The sequence below is a fragment of the Astyanax mexicanus genome, chromosome 11, assembly GCF_023375975.1.
Source record: "Astyanax mexicanus isolate ESR-SI-001 chromosome 11, AstMex3_surface, whole genome shotgun sequence".
Lineage (NCBI taxonomy): Eukaryota > Metazoa > Chordata > Actinopteri > Characiformes > Acestrorhamphidae > Astyanax > Astyanax mexicanus.
The window spans coordinates 42730772-42752208 of record NC_064418.1 but is presented as its reverse complement, the minus strand read 5'-3'; the positions used below and the strand labels follow the sequence as shown (position 1 = coordinate 42752208).

At 37.2% G+C, this 21437-nt stretch overlaps 1 protein-coding gene across 2 annotated transcripts in view; it reads right to left on the bottom strand.

Annotated features, from left to right (window-relative positions):
• The window catches only part of zgc:113337 (Ig1_MRC-OX-2_like and Ig domain-containing protein), a 32977-nt gene that overhangs the window by 3367 nt on the left and 8173 nt on the right, over positions 1–21437 (bottom strand). For both annotated transcript variants that reach the window (XM_022680103.2, XM_022680104.2), the window contains exons 5-7: positions 18337–18666; positions 13191–13475; positions 10261–10362 (exon numbers count right to left, since the gene is read on the bottom strand). In XM_022680103.2, the coding sequence (XP_022535824.2) occupies positions 10261–10362; positions 13191–13475; positions 18337–18666 (717 nt within the window). The remainder of the gene's footprint in view (positions 1–10260; positions 10363–13190; positions 13476–18336; positions 18667–21437) is intronic.

Below are 21437 nucleotides of genomic sequence, written 5' to 3'. Positions count from 1 at the left end.
ATAATCTTTATAATCTTTACTGGCACAAAAACCATGGGTACAATAAAAAGGACTTTCACTGAAAGGTACTGTTTTGTACCTCAATATAAGGTACAGCCCCAGCGACAAGCTTTGTACTCTTTTAAGTACAAATCTGTACTTACTTTTCTTAGTGTATAATAATCATAATTCTTCTCTTCCGTACACATTCAGGGAGTTTAGCTACAGTGCTATGGGTTGTAAATTTCTTGATTATGTTGCACACTGTGGACAAAGGAACATCAAGATATTTAAAGTTGGCCTCGTAGCCTTAAAAGTATTGATATTTGTCCACAATTTTGTTTTTTTTTAGACACACAATGCAAAGATCGAGTCAACTTTTCTCCTTTTTTATCTGGTTCCAGGTGTGATTTTTATAGATTTTTAGGTGAGTTTATATAGGCATTACATGCTTGAAACAAAGTTATTTTGCTAGTATTGACCCACGCCCTTGACTGTGCAGAGAAGAAGAAAAGAGGGGGAGCGAATTCACAGTATTTGGGGTGGAGTTCGGGGCAGTTCCGCTGTAAAGCGTGAAGCCGAATAAATAAAGCATAAAAATAAAGTAAAAAAAGCTTCCAGTGATTAATTTGTCGTCTCACACATTTACAAACCGCACACATGATAAGAGCTGGTTTCATGCATGCTCTAGGAGTGCATTTAGCACAGGAGGTCTTACTACACACAAACCACAGCCCGTCTCTTCTCTGCAATTTCCTGTTTCAGCCCCCGCTGGACGCCCACCCCAGAACGAGAAGCACCAGATCCAATACATTCCAACGCATGCCATATTATCACTTGCCGGCTTTATTTAAACAGGATCAGGTGGAAACAGAATAATCCAGATCCCAGAGAGAAAGTGGTGATGTTTGTGTTGTTAGTGAATGGGTGTGTCAGAGCAGGCCTAGTACTACAGAGTAGAAATTTACCATTCAGACAGGAAAAACACTCAGTGGGTTGAGACCACCAGGTGGAACAACATTCAGTCATGCATGGGTGTCTGGGGTTAAGAGTACGGGGGCAACAGCTTCTCTGACAAACGATACACTGCAAAAAACCTAAACCTTAGCAAGTGAAATCATCTAATTAAAAAAAAATGTTTATTTTTTTTTCCTCTGATAAGATTTTTTTTTTTACCTTACTAAGCACTGTGTAAATGCAATTTTGCTTATTTTATTTATTTTAGGAGTAATGATGTTAACCAGTGTTACTTTACCACTTTAAAATAAGACTACCTTTATTAAGGGTTTGTAAATGCCTTAAAAATCCTTAAATCATTAATAATCAGTTATAACACATAGGTAGAAAGGGCAACATTATAGATGGCTGTCTGTTCACTATTTGGCAAACAACAGGTCATTGTTGCCCTTTCTACGTATGTGTTATTAACTGATAATAACTGATTATTAATGATTTTTAAGGCATTTACAACATAATTAGTAACCATTAATAAACTAATTGTAAACCATTTGTAAACCTTTATAAAGGTAGCCTTATTTTAACCCTTGTGTGGTGTTCATATTTTTGTTACTCGTTTCCTTTGTTACTTGTATTTAATTCAGCAAAATTAAGCAATTCTACATTAAAATGCTTTACACATGCTTGCTTCACCTAAATTGCAAGAAATATAAACAGCTTACATGGTTAATATTTGCCCTTTACCTTTCTTATGTTACATTTCTTTCAAAAAGTGCTACTCTTTTTTTTAATGTAAAAGAAAATGAATTAAACTCAAGATATGAGTAGAACATTTGTTTAGTTTCAAATTTACAAATGAAGCAATGTTTATTAGCCCTTGGCCAAACATAATGTATGTAATATAAATGTGTTTTGATATATGTTTTTCACAAAAAATGAGCCAATGCCAATGAGTTTGAGTTAGAAAAAAAAAAACTAGTATCATTTGATGAAAAATGAAAACGGGTCCCACAGACCCGAACACCACACAAGGGTTAAAGTGGTAGCAAATTGTCACCCTATTTTAAGTAAGTAAAACTCAAGCTATTCTGTTTCTTCTGTCCAAATTTAAGCCACAAAATAAAACAGATTTTTGCTTGATTTAAGTCCTTCTTCACTAATTTCAAACATTGCTTACATTACATTTTACATTTTACATTACATTTAGCTGACACCCTTTTTTAAAGTGACTTATTTCTATTGCAAAGTTGGACCAATGTAGAGTTAGGAGTCTTGCCTCACTCAGACCAGAAATTGAACCCAAGTCTCCCACATAATATAGTAGCTCGCTGGCCGGGGGTGGTGTTATCCATTGCGTCAAACCAGCCCACCACCCAAATAATAGCTGCTTTGTGGTTGTCTTTTCTGTGGGATCCTGACCATTGAAAAAACAAGGCGAAAGGAAGATTATAATAATGTATGCTAAAAAAACAGATACAGAACTAAAGTGTTTAATTATAGAACTACTAGAACTAAAGCACTCTCGTGGTAATAATGTAAATAGCTGATTATTGAATTGTGGGAAACAATAGGCTCAACAAAACTACAACTAAAATGAATCATTCTTACCAAAACACGCTTACAGAAAATAAAATAATGAATTACATAAGTAATTACATTTCATTTACACATATATCAATAGATATTTGCAGCTTTTTGGTAAGAATTATTAATTTTAGTTGTGGTTTTGTTGAGCATATATTTCCCTCAACTGACTTCTATTGAAAGTTTAAAAGGTATTTTCTCTCTCCTGTAAAGCTGTTTTGGAGATACTTGTTTTTCATTGGACAGCGACGATATACAGTTTTGCTAACTGTACTGCAATTACTAATGTTCCGTTAACAAGGGGTGTGACGAGATCTCGTGGCATAAGATCTCGCAAGATTAAAACGGACAATATTTCTCGTCAGGCTTAAACCTGTCTCACGGGGCAAAAAAACAGTTAAGTGTGGACTTTTTAAGAGGGATCTGGCAACCCAGTAGCGATAGCGATAGAGTATGATGGCTGAGCAGTGAGAGCAGCTCTCAGCAGAAGAGGAAAATTCAGGTATTTGTATAGAAGATGCGTCTGCTACTTTTAAGTTGTATGTCTGGCTGCATTTTGGCTCCAGTGGAAACAATAAACGGTAACAGAGTGACCAACAAGACACAAACCATATATAAATACTGTAAGTGAATCCTACACGTGACTGTTTCATACGCAGTTGTACTAATCCCTTAGCTCTGTACTGTATTTTAAAAAAAAAAGTTCTGTCTCTGTTTGCACTTCAAGCATAGTCTTAATATGACTGGTTATGGTTATGCATAGTTAAATTACAAGAGATTTAGGAGAAAAAACACAAACCATAGGATTAATATGACTGGTTGTGGTTTGCACTTATTGTTTGCACTATATAAGACCTAGAAAAGTTTTATTTTTATTTTTTAATCTTATTTTTATTTCTTATAAAATCAATGGAAGAGAAACCAGTCTGTTAAGTTTGCGTTATATGATTTTGTCAAATAAAACTCTAGTTTTCAAGCCATTTTTCATTCTTGACGTTTTCTTTAAAATTTCATTTTTAAATCTCGTCTCGTCTCGTGAACCCAATATCGTGTCTCGTCTCATCTCGTGATATTAGTGTCTCGTCACAAACCTACCGGTAACACTTTATAATAACTTTCATTAATATATATATAACTAATGATCAGTAGATGTGAACAAAGCAGTAGTTCATCAGAATTTGAATATTAACAAACACATGACACTCATTTATCAGCATGGATATTCATATTAAAAATGTTAGCAAATCATTAGCTCATCAGAATGCGTTCATTAGTATTTACAAATGTGATAGCAACTTTTTAGTTTCTAAAAATGTGAAAAATAACAGTTATTAGTCATTAGTTAATGGAATATAAATGAAAGTTATTATAAAGTGTTACCAATGTTGCTTAGTTGCGCTGTAATGAGTTTAGGTTGTTGACTGCACCTTGGAAAGATGTGCAGAGATGCATTTACACTGCAATAGCGTGACTCGAATGCATCTCAGAATGCATCCTCCTAAAGTAATTTAAATTATTTACATCTGTTTTTAATGCACCTTAATTCTGTTCCTCAATTCATCTTAGTTAATCTAGTAGTTCTAAATCAGATAATATAAAGGGTTTTAGACTTTGTTCTTTGAAGTGGGTCTTTGCACATGAGGGGGGGCTGCGGTGGTGTCTGAGCTGAAGGGTCTTGTGGTCTCTGCATAAATACTCCCTCAACCTAATTTCAGACATTTCCGAGCAGCCTCTTTGGGTCACCTGTGACCTCTTTGACATCATGCACTGAACACACACACACACACACACTCAAAATAACACCCACACCAGCCCATACACGTTTCAGTTTCGCTCATAGAACCGGCAAAAAAAATAACAATATTTTATGGGACATTTTGGCTCTGTTTATTTATGTGGTCTAATGATCAAATGCAACACAGTGTCTAATGAAAATAAAGAGCTTAAATACTACATTTACAAAAACCAAGGGCGTGACACCTAGAAATGGGCGTGGCCATATAACGTGGGAACATGTGGTGGGAACACAACCTTGTGTACCAGTCACAGCTGCTGCTGTCCACACTGTATGAGACGTAGTTATATTTCTGGGGGAGGTGTGCATCAGACTATGGTGTAGGGTACATAATGACATTTAGGGTATGTCTTGGCTTCAACATAGAACAATAAAATTGGCCTTTACTCCTCACAAACAGGCAAATACAGATACAGCTCAGGAAAGAATTAAGAGACCACATCTAAATCAGTTTCTCTGATTTTGCTATTTATAGGTTTATGTTGGAGTAAAATCAACATTGTTGTTTTATACTACAGACAACAAAATGGGAAATGGCTGAAATAACGAAAAAAGATGCAGAGCTTTCAGACCATCAAATAATGCAAAGAAAACAAGTTCATATTCATAAAGTTTTAAGAGTTCAGAAATTAATAATTGGTGGAATAATCCTGGTTTTTAATCACAGTTTCATGCATCTTGGCATGTTCTCCTCCACCAGTCTTACACACTGCTTTTGGATAACTTTATGCCACTCCTGGTGCAAACATAAAGCAGTTAACCAGAGCTTTTCGATTTGGTTAAATCAAAGAAACTCATCATTTTAAGTGGTCTCTTTTTTTCCAGAGCTGTATAAAGAATTTGAGACGGGATGAGGGTGACTACAGATGAAACATTTCTTATTTCTTAATTATTGTGAGGTAGACTCTTTTTTGTGTGATTGCGTGCTTTGGATCATTGTATTGTTACATGACCCAACTATTAAAGAATTCTTTGACATACAACTAAGAACTTAATGCAAGGAAAGCATGTTTTACAGTGGCTGAAAATGGGCAGCTCAAGCTGTTTGAGCTGGTTAAGTTGTTTCACCAGCTTAGCTGAGAAAAAAGAATGTTTTTTTTATTTTTATTTTAGCTGAACTACAAATATGATCATCCTGACCAAGTTGGTCAACCAGCATGATCAGCATGACCAAGCATACCATAGTCAAAAGCTTTTTAGCCCCACTATGTCCATCAAGGACCGGCTTAGAACATCTGAAACCAGATACCATCAAATGCTGGTCTTGAGCTGTATTTTTTTAACAGAGTGGTTACTTATCACTGATATTAGTTAACTCTATAGTTGGCTGCATTATCCTGGACGAGAGAATGATCCAAATTGAATGATACTTTTCCTGGCAGACTTCTCTATCTGTACACAAATGATCAAAGTTGGTGGTTCTCGCCAGAATATATGGATATACTGAACGAATATTAGCCCATATCTCGATAAGCAGATCTTGCAAAATACACAAAAACAATGTAAATACCAAGCCCAGAACCATTTCAATGTTTTTGCTGCTCTAACAGCAGGGGAACAGCCTCTATAAATTATTGGAATTCTTAAGTTTTATTTCTGGCACAATTAGATTTTTTTTTTCTGCATTGCAAAGAAAATCTTGGCTTGATCCCAGGCCCTGTCAAATGAACCCAGTCAAAAATACATTTGTGGTGGGAACCACAAACCACTGTGGCTGACATTTATCAGTAATAGTGGTTTGAGTTTTTGCACCAACTATCTGAAGTATATGTAGAATGCCTCAGATCTGTTTTGCCAAGGTTAAAAGAATATAAATGCACTTATTCACCCTAAAAAGTTTTAAACTTAAATTAAATGTTTAAACTAAAATTATTCTTTGAGGAATTGAACAAATGTCTATATTTAATATACTTTAAATAATTTCTTACTATACAAAAACAGTATTATGGGATAACAGCCTCTATAACACCAGTGCTATCCCTGCTGAATGGCCAGCTCAATCTGGTCAATCTGTATAAACTGATTAACCCATTAAGCACTGGTCTTGACCAGCATAGGCTCTGTATTTTTGTTTGTTTTAGCTATAATAATAATCAATCTGAGCAAACTGATTAAATATGACCAAGCTTGATCAAGATTGCCCACAATAGCAATGATATTATGATACTGTGATTCTGCAATACTCAATATATCACAAGACAATTCTCTGCATTACTTCAGAACATCTGTGTTACTAAAGAGGATCAAATACTCCTACAAAAGCAAAAACAAGGAATTACGTATTTACAGGTGCCTCCCAAAAATATATATATTCAGGGATTGTTTTACTGTATCTACACAGACAATTTAAATAACCCAGCGCTGGGTTTTACCCCATGTGGTGGTAAGTTTTAGAAAGCTTCTGTAAAGTCCAGTGTAGTTCCCCAGCAGATATTTTTTCTAATAACTGTCCAAATGAAAGAGTAAGTAATTAGTCAACAGTCAGTCAAGGTGATGGGAAAACTGGTGTGTTTTGGGAAAATGTGATGTGGCTGAGACGGTGCTTTTCACCCACCTTCCTGCTTCTTTCACCGAAAAAACAGCAGCCATATTTCCAGCCGGGGGCAGAGCGCCTCCCTCGTGCTGAACCTCAACTAGAAACACCAACAGATCAGACACCCAACAGAAACACGTGAGTTCTGACAGTGAACTGTGAGAATCTAGAGAGTGAGAACCTGCTTCTTTACCTGCAGCGCAGACAGATCAGATAGCGGCTCACAGCAGGACCACCAAGAAATAAAATGTATCTAAAATAGAGCTGTAAAATAGACCCATTTTAAACCCTGAACAGCTGTTTTTATAATTTCATAATGTACAATATTTTTATATTTTTAGAAACTGTCCAGAGAGCATTGGAGCATTGATTTGATTAAGTTCAGTAACACCTGTGTACCTCTCTATAAGACTTAATAAACACACCCACAACAGATTATAATACATTTATAAGGCATTATAAACATGATTAGACCTATTTATAAAAGCCAGTAGTGAATTGTGATAATAATGCATTTTTAGCTGTCTTTATGACATGTTATACATCAAAATCGTCAACATCAAGAAATTAAGTCCCAGCCTGCAGAATTATGCATTATGACTAAAAAACCTGTTAACTTATAAACACACCCTCAATAATACTCTTAATTATTTTTGAAATGCTCATAAATTATACTTGTCTTAAATAAAGTGCTAGTTATTGTAACTTATAATGTATTATAACAGGTCTTTGGGCACTCCAAGTAAGGTGACTTTAATTGTGGGACTAGATTATTAATGAAGGCTTTATAAGTGCATTATAATATGTTATAAATGTGGTTATGGAGTCCAACAGAGATGACATTAACAGAAAGTGTTACCGTATTGCCTGGAGTACCATCATTGCTGAAAACACAGTTCCACTACTCCACTACTTCAGCCCACACCATTAGACATTAGGCACTGTGACTAAAGGTTCATATTTATTTAGTCTGGTCCTATTCTATTGGCAGTATTGCCCTTCAGGGATTAGAAAATTCTGTATCATTAACTGGTTGCAAAAAAAATAGCTAACAACATTCATTAGGACATACACAAACATTTTGCGCACCCAAAACCTTAGAACCGGCAGCCCACTCTGACATGTTTATTTGATACCAGGCAGATCTAGAGCCTCAAATGTGTAAAATGTCTATAACGCCAGCAGACTGAAGCAAGAATATATGCAGAATTGGCTTCTTTTAAAATATATTTGCTTTAAAAATCAAGGAACACAGAAAAACCAAGTCTCCCTGAAGCTGTGGGAGTCTCCTGCATTTCGGTAGTGGCTCCCGGATGCCCGCGAGTAACATATAATCTCCCGGAATTCAGAACGAGTGCTCCAAACGCGCACTGCACGCAAACGCGCACACGGGCCACAGACTTTTTTTTCTCTAAACGTGTGTGGGAAGGAGAGAGAGAAAACTGAGAGGGTTCTGATTGGCCTGTTCTCTGCAAAGAGTCTGTGAGACAGCCAATCAGTTTTTAGTGTGGGCGGGCAGTGTTTTTCCCCCCTCCCGGACGGGATTTGTTCAGTGAGTGAGAGAAAGCAGAGGCAATATTAATAATTATTGTAATATGATATGAAATGTTTTTGATGTTGTGCAATTTTTTGGTGATATTTTCAAAAAAAAAAAAAAAAAAGAAAGCAGTGGCAGGGCCTTCCAAAAAGAAAAAAAGATAAAACTCATTTCACCTCTGAATACTCTAAATATAAAGTATATAAATATAAAAAAAGTTAAATTAATTAATATAAAAGTAAAGTTTCGTTATCCTTTGGTGTGTGTGCAGGTTTTTTTTTTTTTTTTTTTTGTGGATGGGTAACCTCCCTGAAATCAACTTTTGCAACTTGGGATGTCTGGGAACGGGTTGTGTTTAGGATACATTAAAAATCCCCTGGAGTACCTAAAAGTTAACGCTAGTTCAATCATTGTGCTTATTTGTTATGTTAGAACCTCTACAGTGGCTAAAAGCTAATATTAGCCAACTAAAGCAAGCACTGGTGCAATTATCTGACGTGATGTCACTCTATTAAGGCTAAAAGCTAATGCTTGGTGTTTAAAACAAGCATTCATTAAGTCATCTGATGTGCAAGCACTGATGGGGATGTCCAACATGAGGAAACCTCTAAAGTTGCTAAAGGTAATGCTTTAACCTGGCTTCAACCTCTTCTACAATCTGCTAGTTTCAGGTAGCATTTATTTTAGAACACACACACACACACACATACACATACACATAGTTATTTAAGGAATCGCAATAATGAGATTTAACCCAGGGACACGTCTTCATCTTCCTTCCCAAATCCACAGTGAAAATTACATTTCACAGAAGCATTACAGCAAAACCGCTGCCAAGCACACACACACACACACACACACACACACAGAACTCTTACTGACCAGCATAAGGACATGAGGCCAGCTGTGGAGAATCAGTTTAATCACAGCCTCTGGCCTATAGCATTTATCACACTGAAAGTTATTGACTATTTTTTTCCACAAATGCATCTAAAAGCCACTTAGTTAGCTACCCCACCATCACCACCACCACCCAGTGGCAAGACCTGCTGAATTAGAAGTTCCTTATAGTGTCTCTTAAAATGCGCCTTATAATGCAATGCGCCTTATAATGCAATGCGCCTTATGTATGAAAATAGACCAGAAATATTAGCGCCTAATATTATGGTGCGCTTTATAGTGCAAAAAATACAGTACTCTAAAATCTAGCCTCGCCAAAGACAGCACAACAAACAAGAAACTACAACAAAAATAAACTCTACAGTATATATGTAGTTATGTAGTCCTAGACATGGTTGCTTTTAAGGGTTGGGTGTTGTTGGGGGGTTTAAAGCAGGGTGTTTCTTCACACAGCTTCAGTGATGTGTTGTAGCGTGAAGTCAGGTGCACGCTGCAGTGCAGAACTTCAGGCACGAGGACGCAACACCCTCTGGTGTCATTTTAACAAGCCTTGTGTCATTTTCACTTTCTGTCTAATGAAGATTAGACCCACATCCTGTTCACATATATTCAGGGTCGGTTGGGTGGGTGGGTTTCTGTGTGAATAGGGGGCTGATGTGTGTCGTGTGGTTTGAATGAGGTGAGAATTGGAGCTGAAGATGCTTTTTAGCCATCTGATGAGCTCCATCATGGTCTCAGCCCATACAAAAAATCTAAATTATAATTTTACGCTCAGTTACGACCCACAATCAGAGCTATTGTTTAGAATATAATGCAGTATTTACTGTAGTAGCACATTGGAATATCCTGTGGAAGCTGAGCATTTTGTATAGCTTCCTTTTTCATTGTTCATATCATACCACAGCCCTAAGTGTTTAATTGAACTGTGAACAAACATAGCCTGCTGCAAAATATAACTCACACACACAGACTCACCATCTTTACGCAGAACACACTTCCACAGGCAGATACACAGACAGATAACCAGCAGAAAGGCCACTGCAGTCACCGAGATCAAGATGGCCAGAGCTGTTCCAACTGAAAGAGAGATAAAGAGAGAGTCTCTATAGTTAAACTGAAAAGGGCTTAACATTATATTAATATATATTCATCTACATCACTTTCACTACACTTGTGATGATTACGATAAACCATATAATATTGATCATACCCATATTCAGTCCCAACTATCTGTATGTCAATCAGTCCACCCATCTTTCTTTCTATCCATCCACCTGTCTATTTGTCCATCTATACATGCACTTATTTTTGCATTTTCCATCCATTCATCCACCTATTTATGAGTGACGTGACTTCTTCCAGAGGAAGGGGATTATGGGAGTTGAAGTTCAAGATTTTTAGTCAAAGACATTTGACACAATGTGAAGAACGATCAATAGCAAGTGAAATTTCTTATCCTAATCTTAATAATAATAATAATCCATCCATCATCCATCCATCAACCTATCTGTTTGTCAATCCTCTCTATTGTCCATTCATCCACTTAACTTTGCATTTTCCATCCATCCATTCATCCATCCATCCACACATTTATCCATCAGTCCACCCACCTACCTGTCCATCCATCCATTCATTCATCCATCTATCTATTGCATCTTTTAGAATACTTCATATTTGACAAATGTAGCTGCTTCAATACATTAATAATAATAATAACCAACTGTATTAAAACACAAATAACACAACTGCATGCTGTTATCTTTGCATTTCCAATAATATATTTTATTGGATTTAATTTCATTGTATTTCTTGCTTGTATTTGTCCTTAGGGTTCCAGGAGGCCTTAAACAGTGTCAGAAAAGCACAGCTAAGCTGTGTTTAAAATAAGCAATGGCTAAGATTGGCAAACAAAGATGTGAGTTAAAAGAGCGTGGCACAAACAGCACTGTTTGTTTGAGATTTATACCAGTATATTTATAATATATTTTATTAACTTTGTCAAGAGCTGATCAAAGGCTGGGACACACACTTTATCCTCAGTTTGGACTGAACAGATTTTGCAGGCTGGAAAGCTTTAGCTTAATGTTGTTCCAAAATATATACCTGGTCAACAGGATTTACAATTGTTCCTGGATAATCATTCTCATGTTGTTCTCTTGTTGTTCCCTTGTTCCCACACAGAACACATTCCTTTAGATTTGTGCATTATTGCTGGGTGTATACCACATGATCTGCCCAATTTGATCAATTTCATCTAGCACAATTCCAGGTCAGGGGGTTCATTTGGAATACTCAGCAAGAATATTCCTGGAACTGTCCAATGAGAATACAATGAAATGTGTATCTAACCAGCATGTCTACGCTCAGTTCCTCTCTCTATATATATGTTTATAATGCTTGGGGCATGGTCTCCATGCTCTATTATGCATGCATCATCAGAATCTTATATCAACTTTACAGGAGAATGTAATATTATATCTGCAAACATCTGGTCTGCATGTTTAACAAGTAGTATTGGGTAAAAATGTTCACATACATGTAAACAGAATGTGGAGTGACTGAGAGCACAAGGATAAAGGCAACCAAAGCAGATTTGACCAGCTCAGTCAAAAGCCAAGAAATGAAACAATCCAAACAGGGAATATACTAGAACAACAAGCAGAAATTGATAACCAGCCTGACACAAAAGATCAAACTATGGAGGTTGGCAATACTTTGTAAAGTGCACAATTAAAAAACATGTTTAAATAGACAGAACATTATGATGAACAGGGGAAACTGATCAGTACTCAGGTGACCATTGTCATGATGTGATCAGTGGTTGGAGAGTGACATATGACTTGTGACAAGACTTTCAGAGAAGGGGGATTATGGGAGTTGAAGTTCGAGATTTTAAATGGAAGAATTTTGACACAATATGAAGAATGATAACCAGAGAGAAGTTTAAAACAACAATAAACCTTTCTTTATAAGATGCACTTTGACAGTTTCTGTCTGACCTTGTATACATAGTTCTTATTATCACAGAAATAATATGAATAAACCTACTTGTAAATATCAAAGTTCTGAAAGTTAAATATCATCATAATAACTAACTGTTATTGCACTGTATGAGCTACATATTAGTCTCCGTTTGTCTCCACCCCTCTTCTGTGTGTGAGAACCTACTAAACCTGGCTTTATAGACTCGCTGAAGCTATTCACGCTGTTTCTGTGTTTAGGTATGCATGATGTTTCTGGCTAAAGCAGCCATGTTCTGTAAGTCAGCGCCAGGAATAACACAAGAAAGCGCTGAACTGTTAACCATGCAGACACCAGACCTGAGCTACAATACTCTATGCTTGAACACACACAGGCCACATGCCACTGACCTTAGAACCTTCTCTGTGACAGACTAGGGTTCAGTTTCCCAGCCTGGGAAATATACATCTCTACTACAATAAGAGCCCTTTAGATTTTACATTATATTTTACATTATATTAAAACTACATAAAGCTAAACAACGTCCTCATATGGGGAATTATCCTTGCCATATGGGATTAAAAGCAACATTTTAGCATTCTATAGTAAGTAAATAAACTAGTTTAAATATAAAATTGGATGATTTTTTTTACCTGGACAACATTTCTGTTTGGACTGACTGTAAAAACTTTTGACTGGGATTCCCGCTGTCTTGTTTTGAATCAATTGAGTTTAATTGTGTCATGTGACCAATAGATAGTACAGGCAGTGTCTCTATTTGAGGCCAAAGGGGGAATGTTTAAAAAAATTTAATATCATGGAGTAAAGAAGCAGAAATCTAATGTCCCCATATAAGGAAGAAGGGTTTTAACTAGGTGTATGGCCATACTTTATGTTTCACCAATGTACTGTAGCCATAAGTGAATCCAGATGTCCATACTCACTCTTGGTGTTCATGGACACGGCGATGGCGGACTCCAGCCCTTTGTGATGGACTAGGCATTTGACAGACACGTCCTTCAGGATTCCAGACCGTACAGTCAGGGTGCTGATGACCAGCGTGGTGCCGTCTGCCTGGGCTATGGCTACGGACACAGGTGGGCCCATGGTCCTGTTGTCCCCCTCCACGTTCCAGACGATTTCAGCCTTTGGACGAGATACAGCAGTGCAGTTCGCTTCAATCACTCCTGGAGATGTAGTTTTGTAGCTCACTTGAGGTTTAGGAAGCACTAGAGAGGAAAGGAATATATCACATCAACATTCAACTCCCCTTAGTCCTAATACTGTATATTAGAAATGTGCTTTTTTAGCTTTACACTGGAGCTAATGTTGTGATGGAGTTACTCAATATGGACAGAAGTATTAGGACACACCTCTGAACCCTTTTAGGGTGTTGAGGAGGCTGAGGAGGCAGTTCTCTGAAAGTGTTTTCTTATTGTTTTATACACTACTGTGAGAGTGTGTTCGCTGCCATAAATGTGCTTAATGTGGAGGTTGAATTTGGAAACCTAGCAAATCCTTCATATGTATGGTTACTGTTTAAATAAGTAAAAAATGGAAAGAAATTATTTTATGTCACTTATTTAATAAGGTCTAATTTGATTTGTTGTAATTAATTATTAATTAATTGATTAGCCAAAATAAAAAAGTGGTGGGCCATAGTCTGCTGTGTCATAGCACAGCCAGTGCCATTGCACTCTTACACAAGACAAGACAAGACAAGGAAAGACAAGACAACGCAAGACAAGACAAGACAATACAAGACAAGGAAAGACAAGACAACGGAAGACAAGACAAGACAAGGAAAGACAAGAAAACGCAAGACAAGACAAGACAAGGAAAGACAAGACAACGCAAGACAAGACAAGGCAAGACAAGACAAGGAAAGGCAAGACAAGACAAGACAAGGAAAGACAAGACAAGACAAGGAAAGACAAGACAAGACAAGACAGAGCACAGCACGACAAGAAAAGACGAGACGAGACACGACAAGACAAGACAAGACAAGACAAGACACGAAAAGGGGAAAAAAAGAAAATACAACAAGGAAAATAGAAAAGAAAAAGTAAAAAAAGAAACCCAAGACAAGGATAAATCCAAGGGCGTGTTCATCAGAAAAGAAAGCCACCAGTATAATTGTTTATTAGAACTAAACAAAGTAAAGAAAGAGAGAGTTGTAAGTTTTGTTGTGTTTATTGTTTTATTTCTTGTGAGCTGAAAGATGCCTTTTATTTTATATGCCAAGAGTGCCTTTATCTTTCTTATATTTGGCGCCTTTTTTCTACATCTCTTTTTATGCATTTTCTTCTCACTCATTTTCCACCTAGTTAAAATTCCAGCCTGCTTACTTTACTTTAACTTTTTTTCGTTCCACATAACTATTAAAAAAATAAGTGACAATATAAACAAAATTAAATTATATTTCATAAGTGATTAATCATTTTAACATAATTAAATAAATTGGACTGAGTAAACTATGTATAATTAAAATAAACCCATCCATTCTGCTCTGCGCTTGAATCCACCACCTCCTTCTCCTATAGCAAAAACATATGGAAAATCAGGTTGTAATATGCCTATGCTCTATATTTGGCTATGCTCTGTAAGTCATCTTACGTCTTATGTTGTGTCAGAAACAATGAAAACAAGCCTACTTGAACAACTCTGTATGATCTAAAGCAGATTTATGATTATGAAGATCAAGGCCAGTGCTAAACTTTTGGCCCCATGCTTCTGTTATTTGTTTTCTTCACAGCTTTATCCTTCTTAAAGAAGCAAACATCAGGCACCAGCAGGTCTTGGCTGAATTTGAACAATTGAGGTCTAGGGAAACTTTGTGAATATGATTTATTGTCTGAAGCATCACTCTGGACAGAGATATTGATGTGGTAAATAGTTAGTAGTGTAGATCTGGGACTGAGAGAGAAGGTATGTCTGGGAAGAATGCCTGGTATGCGTTAGCAAGCAAAGCTCATGCATTTGTTCTGGCAGCACACTCTCCCTCAAGACATCAGACGGCCTGCTCTATATTAGCTGAACCCGAGGAGAAGGTTTGGTACTTAAATGATGAGAATTTGTGTTGGCCGAGTAGTTTGGGTTGGGCTGGGAAACCTACACCACTAGTTCATTTTTATGAGGAGTGAAGCGATTTGGGTTTATTTGCAGAACTTCGAATGAGCACACAGGCTTTTTATGAGGGTGAAGAGACTGATAGGAATTATGGCTTTTTTATATATATATATGTTTAACATAGTACCTTATTCAATCAGGTACACAAACAAGATCAGTACAGCTTAAAATAAAAATAAATCTACAGTATATTCATAAACGAGTCTTGAACTAATCGCCTTAGTTAAAATCATGGAGGATTTCAGGAGATAAATGGCTGATTTGTGCACATCATGGTGGTCAAAGTAACAAAAATCAAAAAAATTATTATATAGGTATTATAAGTTTAGGCAGTAAAACTTTACATTCCCTTTGACTAAAACAAGTAGGCGCGACTCCCATTTCCACAAACAAAAAATGTTCAAGCCACGGCCCGACGTTGGGAACTACAGGGATTCCCTTCGGCCTTTTAATGACTTGATCGAAAAAACGGTGTCCTGAGCAAAAAAACGTGTGTCCTGAGCAAAAAAGCCTATTAGGATTAAAATACTGTAATTAATATATCAGGTACAGATAGAACTGTTATGTTAAGAATTCATGTTAGATCTTATATATTTTCTTATTTACTGTGGATAAACATGAAACAGAGCTATAAAACTTGTTACATCACAGTCTTGACGCATTATATTTATCCCCTTCTGTGAAATTCCTCATCAAACTTGGCAAAACTGCTACATTTGACAATGACTTAAGAGAAGAATTTGGTGTTGTTGATACTGGAAAGCAGCTCATCACCTCAATAATCTGTTAACTCAGTTACTCTACCTTGCTAATACAAGTTACTAAAAGTAAATCCTTGCCAATGTTTTTTTTTTTTTTTTTTAAGTTTTATGTTTTTTTTCTCCATCATCCTTTTGCTAAGAAAAAAAAACAAGACTACCTCAGCTGAGCCAAAGTAGAGATAAACACATCAGAACAGAATGCTGTTGGGGATACGCCTGTTAAAAAGTCATTGCCAAATTTAACTGAACACACCTCACTTCCAGAAGACCACCCTCATAAGTGTAGATATATTCACAAGTACCTTTACTGTTTAAGCAGGCAAAATGAGTGAAAATAGACTGTTGGCTGGGTGTAAGATAGCAATGAACATTGGGACACTCCTTGCGCATGGTGTAAGATAGGGCCTTAAATATTTATACAGTAAACAACTTAAAATACTTAACACATTCATTTTATGGCATCTTTAAAAAAATATCCACTACTAATTAGGGTAAAATATGGTTGTCATGCTTGATGAAGTATTTATTTAAAAGTGGTTGACGTTATTGCAATTGCATTGCATTAGGTGGTGGTCTGTAATGGAATTTAACTTCTTAAACTCTGCACAACATCTAATGCTTCCAGTTTTTTTTTCTGCAGCGGTATAATAAAGAAACAAATCAGCTTGTTTCCATTACTTTGCATAAAGTTACAGAATAATAATCCTTATAGTGTTATAAACGTCACAGAGAGACAGAGACAGACAGGGAGAGACAGAATCCATGGAATGGCAGAGATTTAGGAGGAATTTCTTGTGTGTAAAAGCTTGAAAACAAAAGAAAAGAAAGAGAAGAAGAAAGATGTAAAGAAGGAAGCAGTGAGAGAGCACAGAGAGCCAGTATCTAACACAATCACGCATTTCACTCACAGCCTCAATCACATCTCACACAGTGGGAGCCTCCTACAATCAGCTACTTTCACAATCCCCCACCACCCTTCCCCCAGTCTTCTATCACTGTCTCTCTCCTTCTCTCTCTCTCTCTGTTTCTCTGCATTGTTCAGTATTCCCTCTCTCCCTCGCTCACCAGTTGAACACTGGGGTGGATTTGTATTTATGCCCCTTTCATACCACAATAATGTCTGACTGAATGTCAAAACCAACTGAATCTGTGGCGGGCCAAAAAAACCAAAAAAAAAAAACAACTGAATCTAATATTTAAACAGAAGAGTGGGCACGAAGGGTCACTGCCTGAGATTAATCAAAACAGCAGGACCCCTTAATAGACTGGACAGTGTGTGTTTTGTGGAATATTAGAATTTTTAATGCTGTAGTTAAATACATACTCAAACTGTTTAAATAAAGTATCATAATGTGATTCTATTCAATTGAATAACATTAATTATTGGCCTACAGTACATTCAAAATGTCCCTAAACTGTTACATTACAGTCCTGAAGCATTATATTTACCCCCTTCTGTGAAAGCCCTCATCAAACTAGGCAAACGTGTAAAATTTGACAGTGACTTGAGAGAAGATTTTGGTGTTGTTGATACTGGAAATCAGCTCATCACCTCCAGACTCTGCTAGTTACTCTGCTAATACAGGTTACTATATAGTCTATAAAGTAGCCAATAAACACAGAGCACAGTACATTAGCACTCGCATACACATTTGTGAAAAGATTAAACAAATATTACGAAAAAAAAATTATGTCAAGGGCCCTATTTTCCGATCTATAGATTAGCCATCAACCACACACCGCGCAGTTTGATTTCGAGAGTGTCAGTATGTGTTTGGAATCGCAAGGACTTAAAAAATACATGTTGCATGGCTTAAATTGTGCAAATAGGAATGTACTAATTCTATTAATTAATCATGGGTGTGTTTTGAGTGTAACATGAAATATACCTATCAGTGTGTCACTGTGCATTTCCTTTAAGAGGCAGATGTGCTGACTTTGGCAGATTGCTATTTTAATGGCTCAACTACCTGGAGCGCCTGTGTTGCCAAGATAGCAATGAACGTCTGACGGTTGACTGTTATCTAGGTTCTATTCATGCCTTTCTTCTCTGTAAAGTTGCTTTGTTTTCTGTGAGGTAGCAGTGATATGGTCCTTCAAAGAGCCTCTAAAAACATATTGTATATTAAAAAAGGGTACTGTATAGTACAAAAATGTAAAGTCAACATAGAGCCCTTGATGCTACAAGTGCAGAACATACCAAAAATAGTGAGGCAGGTGGTGGCGCTCTTGATGCCCTCGGAGAAGGTGTGGAACTCGCAGGAGTAGCAGCCCTCGTCCTCGGTCCTCACCGGCCGTAAGGTGAGCTGAGAGTCTGACAGCGAGTGGCTCAGGCTTGTGCGGTCAGCATAATCCTCATTTACGGTGGGGCCACTGCGCTTAGCGTACGATGCCACCTCCTGACTTTCACCACGCCCTGCCAGCTTCTTCCACAGCACCTGCTCCACCTTCTCAGGCAGGCCATACTGACAGGACAGCGACGCCTGCTTTCCACTGACCGCCGTCTTATTGCCGTCCTGAGTCACTGATGCTGAAACAGACAGAGATAGCTGGATAATACACAAATGTGTGCATTTAATAAGGAAATTAACATGTTTAATACTATAAAAACTATTTACTTGTGGATAAATACATTAAAAAGATGTGATATATCAATTTATTAGAAATATTTTGATGTGTCAAGCAAAATGACCAGGGACTGAGAAAGCAGTAAAGCACTGACATTGAATTAATGCCAATTTAATGTACCGAATATCTCAACTTAAAAAGCTGAAGTGGATTCTACTTCCAGGCAGTTGCTAGGCAGTTGCTATGGTGTTACTATGGTGTTCCAGGTGGTTTTCATGGGGGTGTTAGCCAGATGTGATGGTGTCGCTTAGTGGTTGTTGGTGTTCGTAAAGTGTCTACTATAACATCCCAGGTGGTTGCTATGATACTCTTGGTGGTTGCTATGGTGTTTCTGAGTGGAAGCTAGTAGTACAGTGTGTTTCACTGACTGTTATGGTATTTTAAACCCCTACCTATTAGTAGCTACATAAGCCACCCAGCATACATATACACCCTATGTTGCTGGGTGGTTGCTGTGGTACCTCATGTTGATGGCTCAGTATTAGAAATATATTTCTATCATTGTTACATTTGAAGGGTGCTATAATGTTTGCAAACCGTTTTTTATGTATTCCTATAGGTGAAACTTCCACAAAAATCTGTTGGCTATGCAAAAAACAATCAAAAGCTCTATACAATCATGCATCACACAATCAAAACAAACAATCTGGGGTTGGAAAGAGATCTTGATATCTTGAAAACGTCTCAGTGAAGGTGAGAGAATCTACCGTGCAATGTCTGTGACTGTTTACGAAATATTCGTTTCCAAAGCCAAGTAAACATTTTTTTCTGCAAGAAGTACACTGTGGCCATAAAAATTACAGCTATTTATGAAAGAAAGCCTGTTTTCAAGATTTTAAATGAGAGTGTAAGCACACAAACATGCACTGATGCTCATCAAGCCTTAATTTCCTCAAGACCTCTACCTGACCCAGCAGCTGCTTCCAATATCTAAAACTCATATTTTCATCCAGACTCCACCACAGGGACCAAGCATTACTTAAGACTGGGACAGGCAAGTGTAAAGTTGCTACAACTTCATTCCCTCAAGATCTGCAGCAATAAGAACAAACAGAGACTGCCAGACCAAACACATATTTTACATTCGGACAGTCGCTACAAGCCTGAGTCTATATTACTAAAGACTGGAGCACCTGGTCCAGAAGAGCTTTAGATAAAGACAAGGGTGTTTAATGATAATACAGTTTTATTTGAGTAGATCTAACAACCACAGTAATGTGGTTCCACAGTGGAAGCCATGACAAATGGGTTCTAATCTGAACTCCAGACAAAAGATTTGCCTAGACAGTACAAATAAGAGCGACGTCTCCACAACTTGTTGATCACAAGTTGAATCATGAGAGTCCAGACGAATAAGAAATAGCCAAATAGACAGAAAATCACCTCAAATTCTGACATTTAAACCTTTTTAATTGATGGTGTGACTTTGATTTTATATAAACATCTTCTCTTAAGTGGCTACTATAGTATCCCATATGGTTGCTATGATATCCTAGGTGAAAGCTAGTTGTGTTACAGTGTGATTCACTGATTGTTATGGTATTTCAAGCACCTGCCTATTGGTAGCTACATATGGTGTTGCTATTTCTATGATTGTTACATTTAAAGGATGCTACAATGTTGGGTTGTTTGGAGAACAACTTCTTTTTTTTTTAAACCATCAGTTCCATGAGCATGCAGACCATGTTTAACTGTACTCACAAGAAAACACATCACACATTTCTTGTAAAATGCCCAATGCCAATGATCAGCTTTAAAGGGGTTTAAACGCTCTCAAATATTTAGCTGTGGATCACTGGAACTATGCTGTATTCAGTAGCTTTGTCCTGAACTTGAGGGGGACTAAAACAATAGCACCAGTATCTCAGTGCAATCAAATTCAAACAACAATTCTCCAATATCTTGTATTGAAACAACCATTCCAGCATTGAGGGTGTTATAACAAATACTGGGATATTAACTCCCTCTAATTACCCTTTCATTTCAGAGCAAACTCTGGCAAAAGCCTATACACATCTACTATGAATAATAGAAGAGAAGTGCTGTAGTTATCTTCATAAGAAGGTCATCCTGGTCCATATAATTCATCATTCTCTGACATCTAGTGCAACTATGAAGCTCTCCACCGGTGTAACAGAAGCTTATGAAAAATGATGGAAAATAGAGAAAAGTAGAACCAGATTATTGGCAATAAGCTTCTGAAATTCTTACAAAAAACTCCTGAGAGATGTTTTTCTCAGAAAGCTTTTCCCCTGGGTTTATCATGCTGTTGGGATGCTGGAGAAAAGGCAAAGAGCAAAGTGTTCCAGGCTTTGTTCAGAAGATTTCTCTGACACGAAAAAAATAGACCATTTATTGGAACACCAAATCCTTTCTGTGCCCCTAAAGCCAGGCGAGCAAAGACATAAATATTCATAGGCATGCAAAGGAAACACACCCAGGTTCAGCTAAGTCCAAAAACTGACAGATTCTCAGAGCTGACCACAATCATCTGAAGCACAAAGACTTGGAGAAATCACTAAAGCTTTCTGAAGAACACGTCTGCACTAACCTGGCTTTAATACAAGCTCTGATTTGATCACTTGATTACTTTTCTTGTTGTACTAAACAAGTAAATAGGGGGTTGTTAAGTGGTCCAGAGGACTAAGCACTGTCACCATGATCCACGGAGCC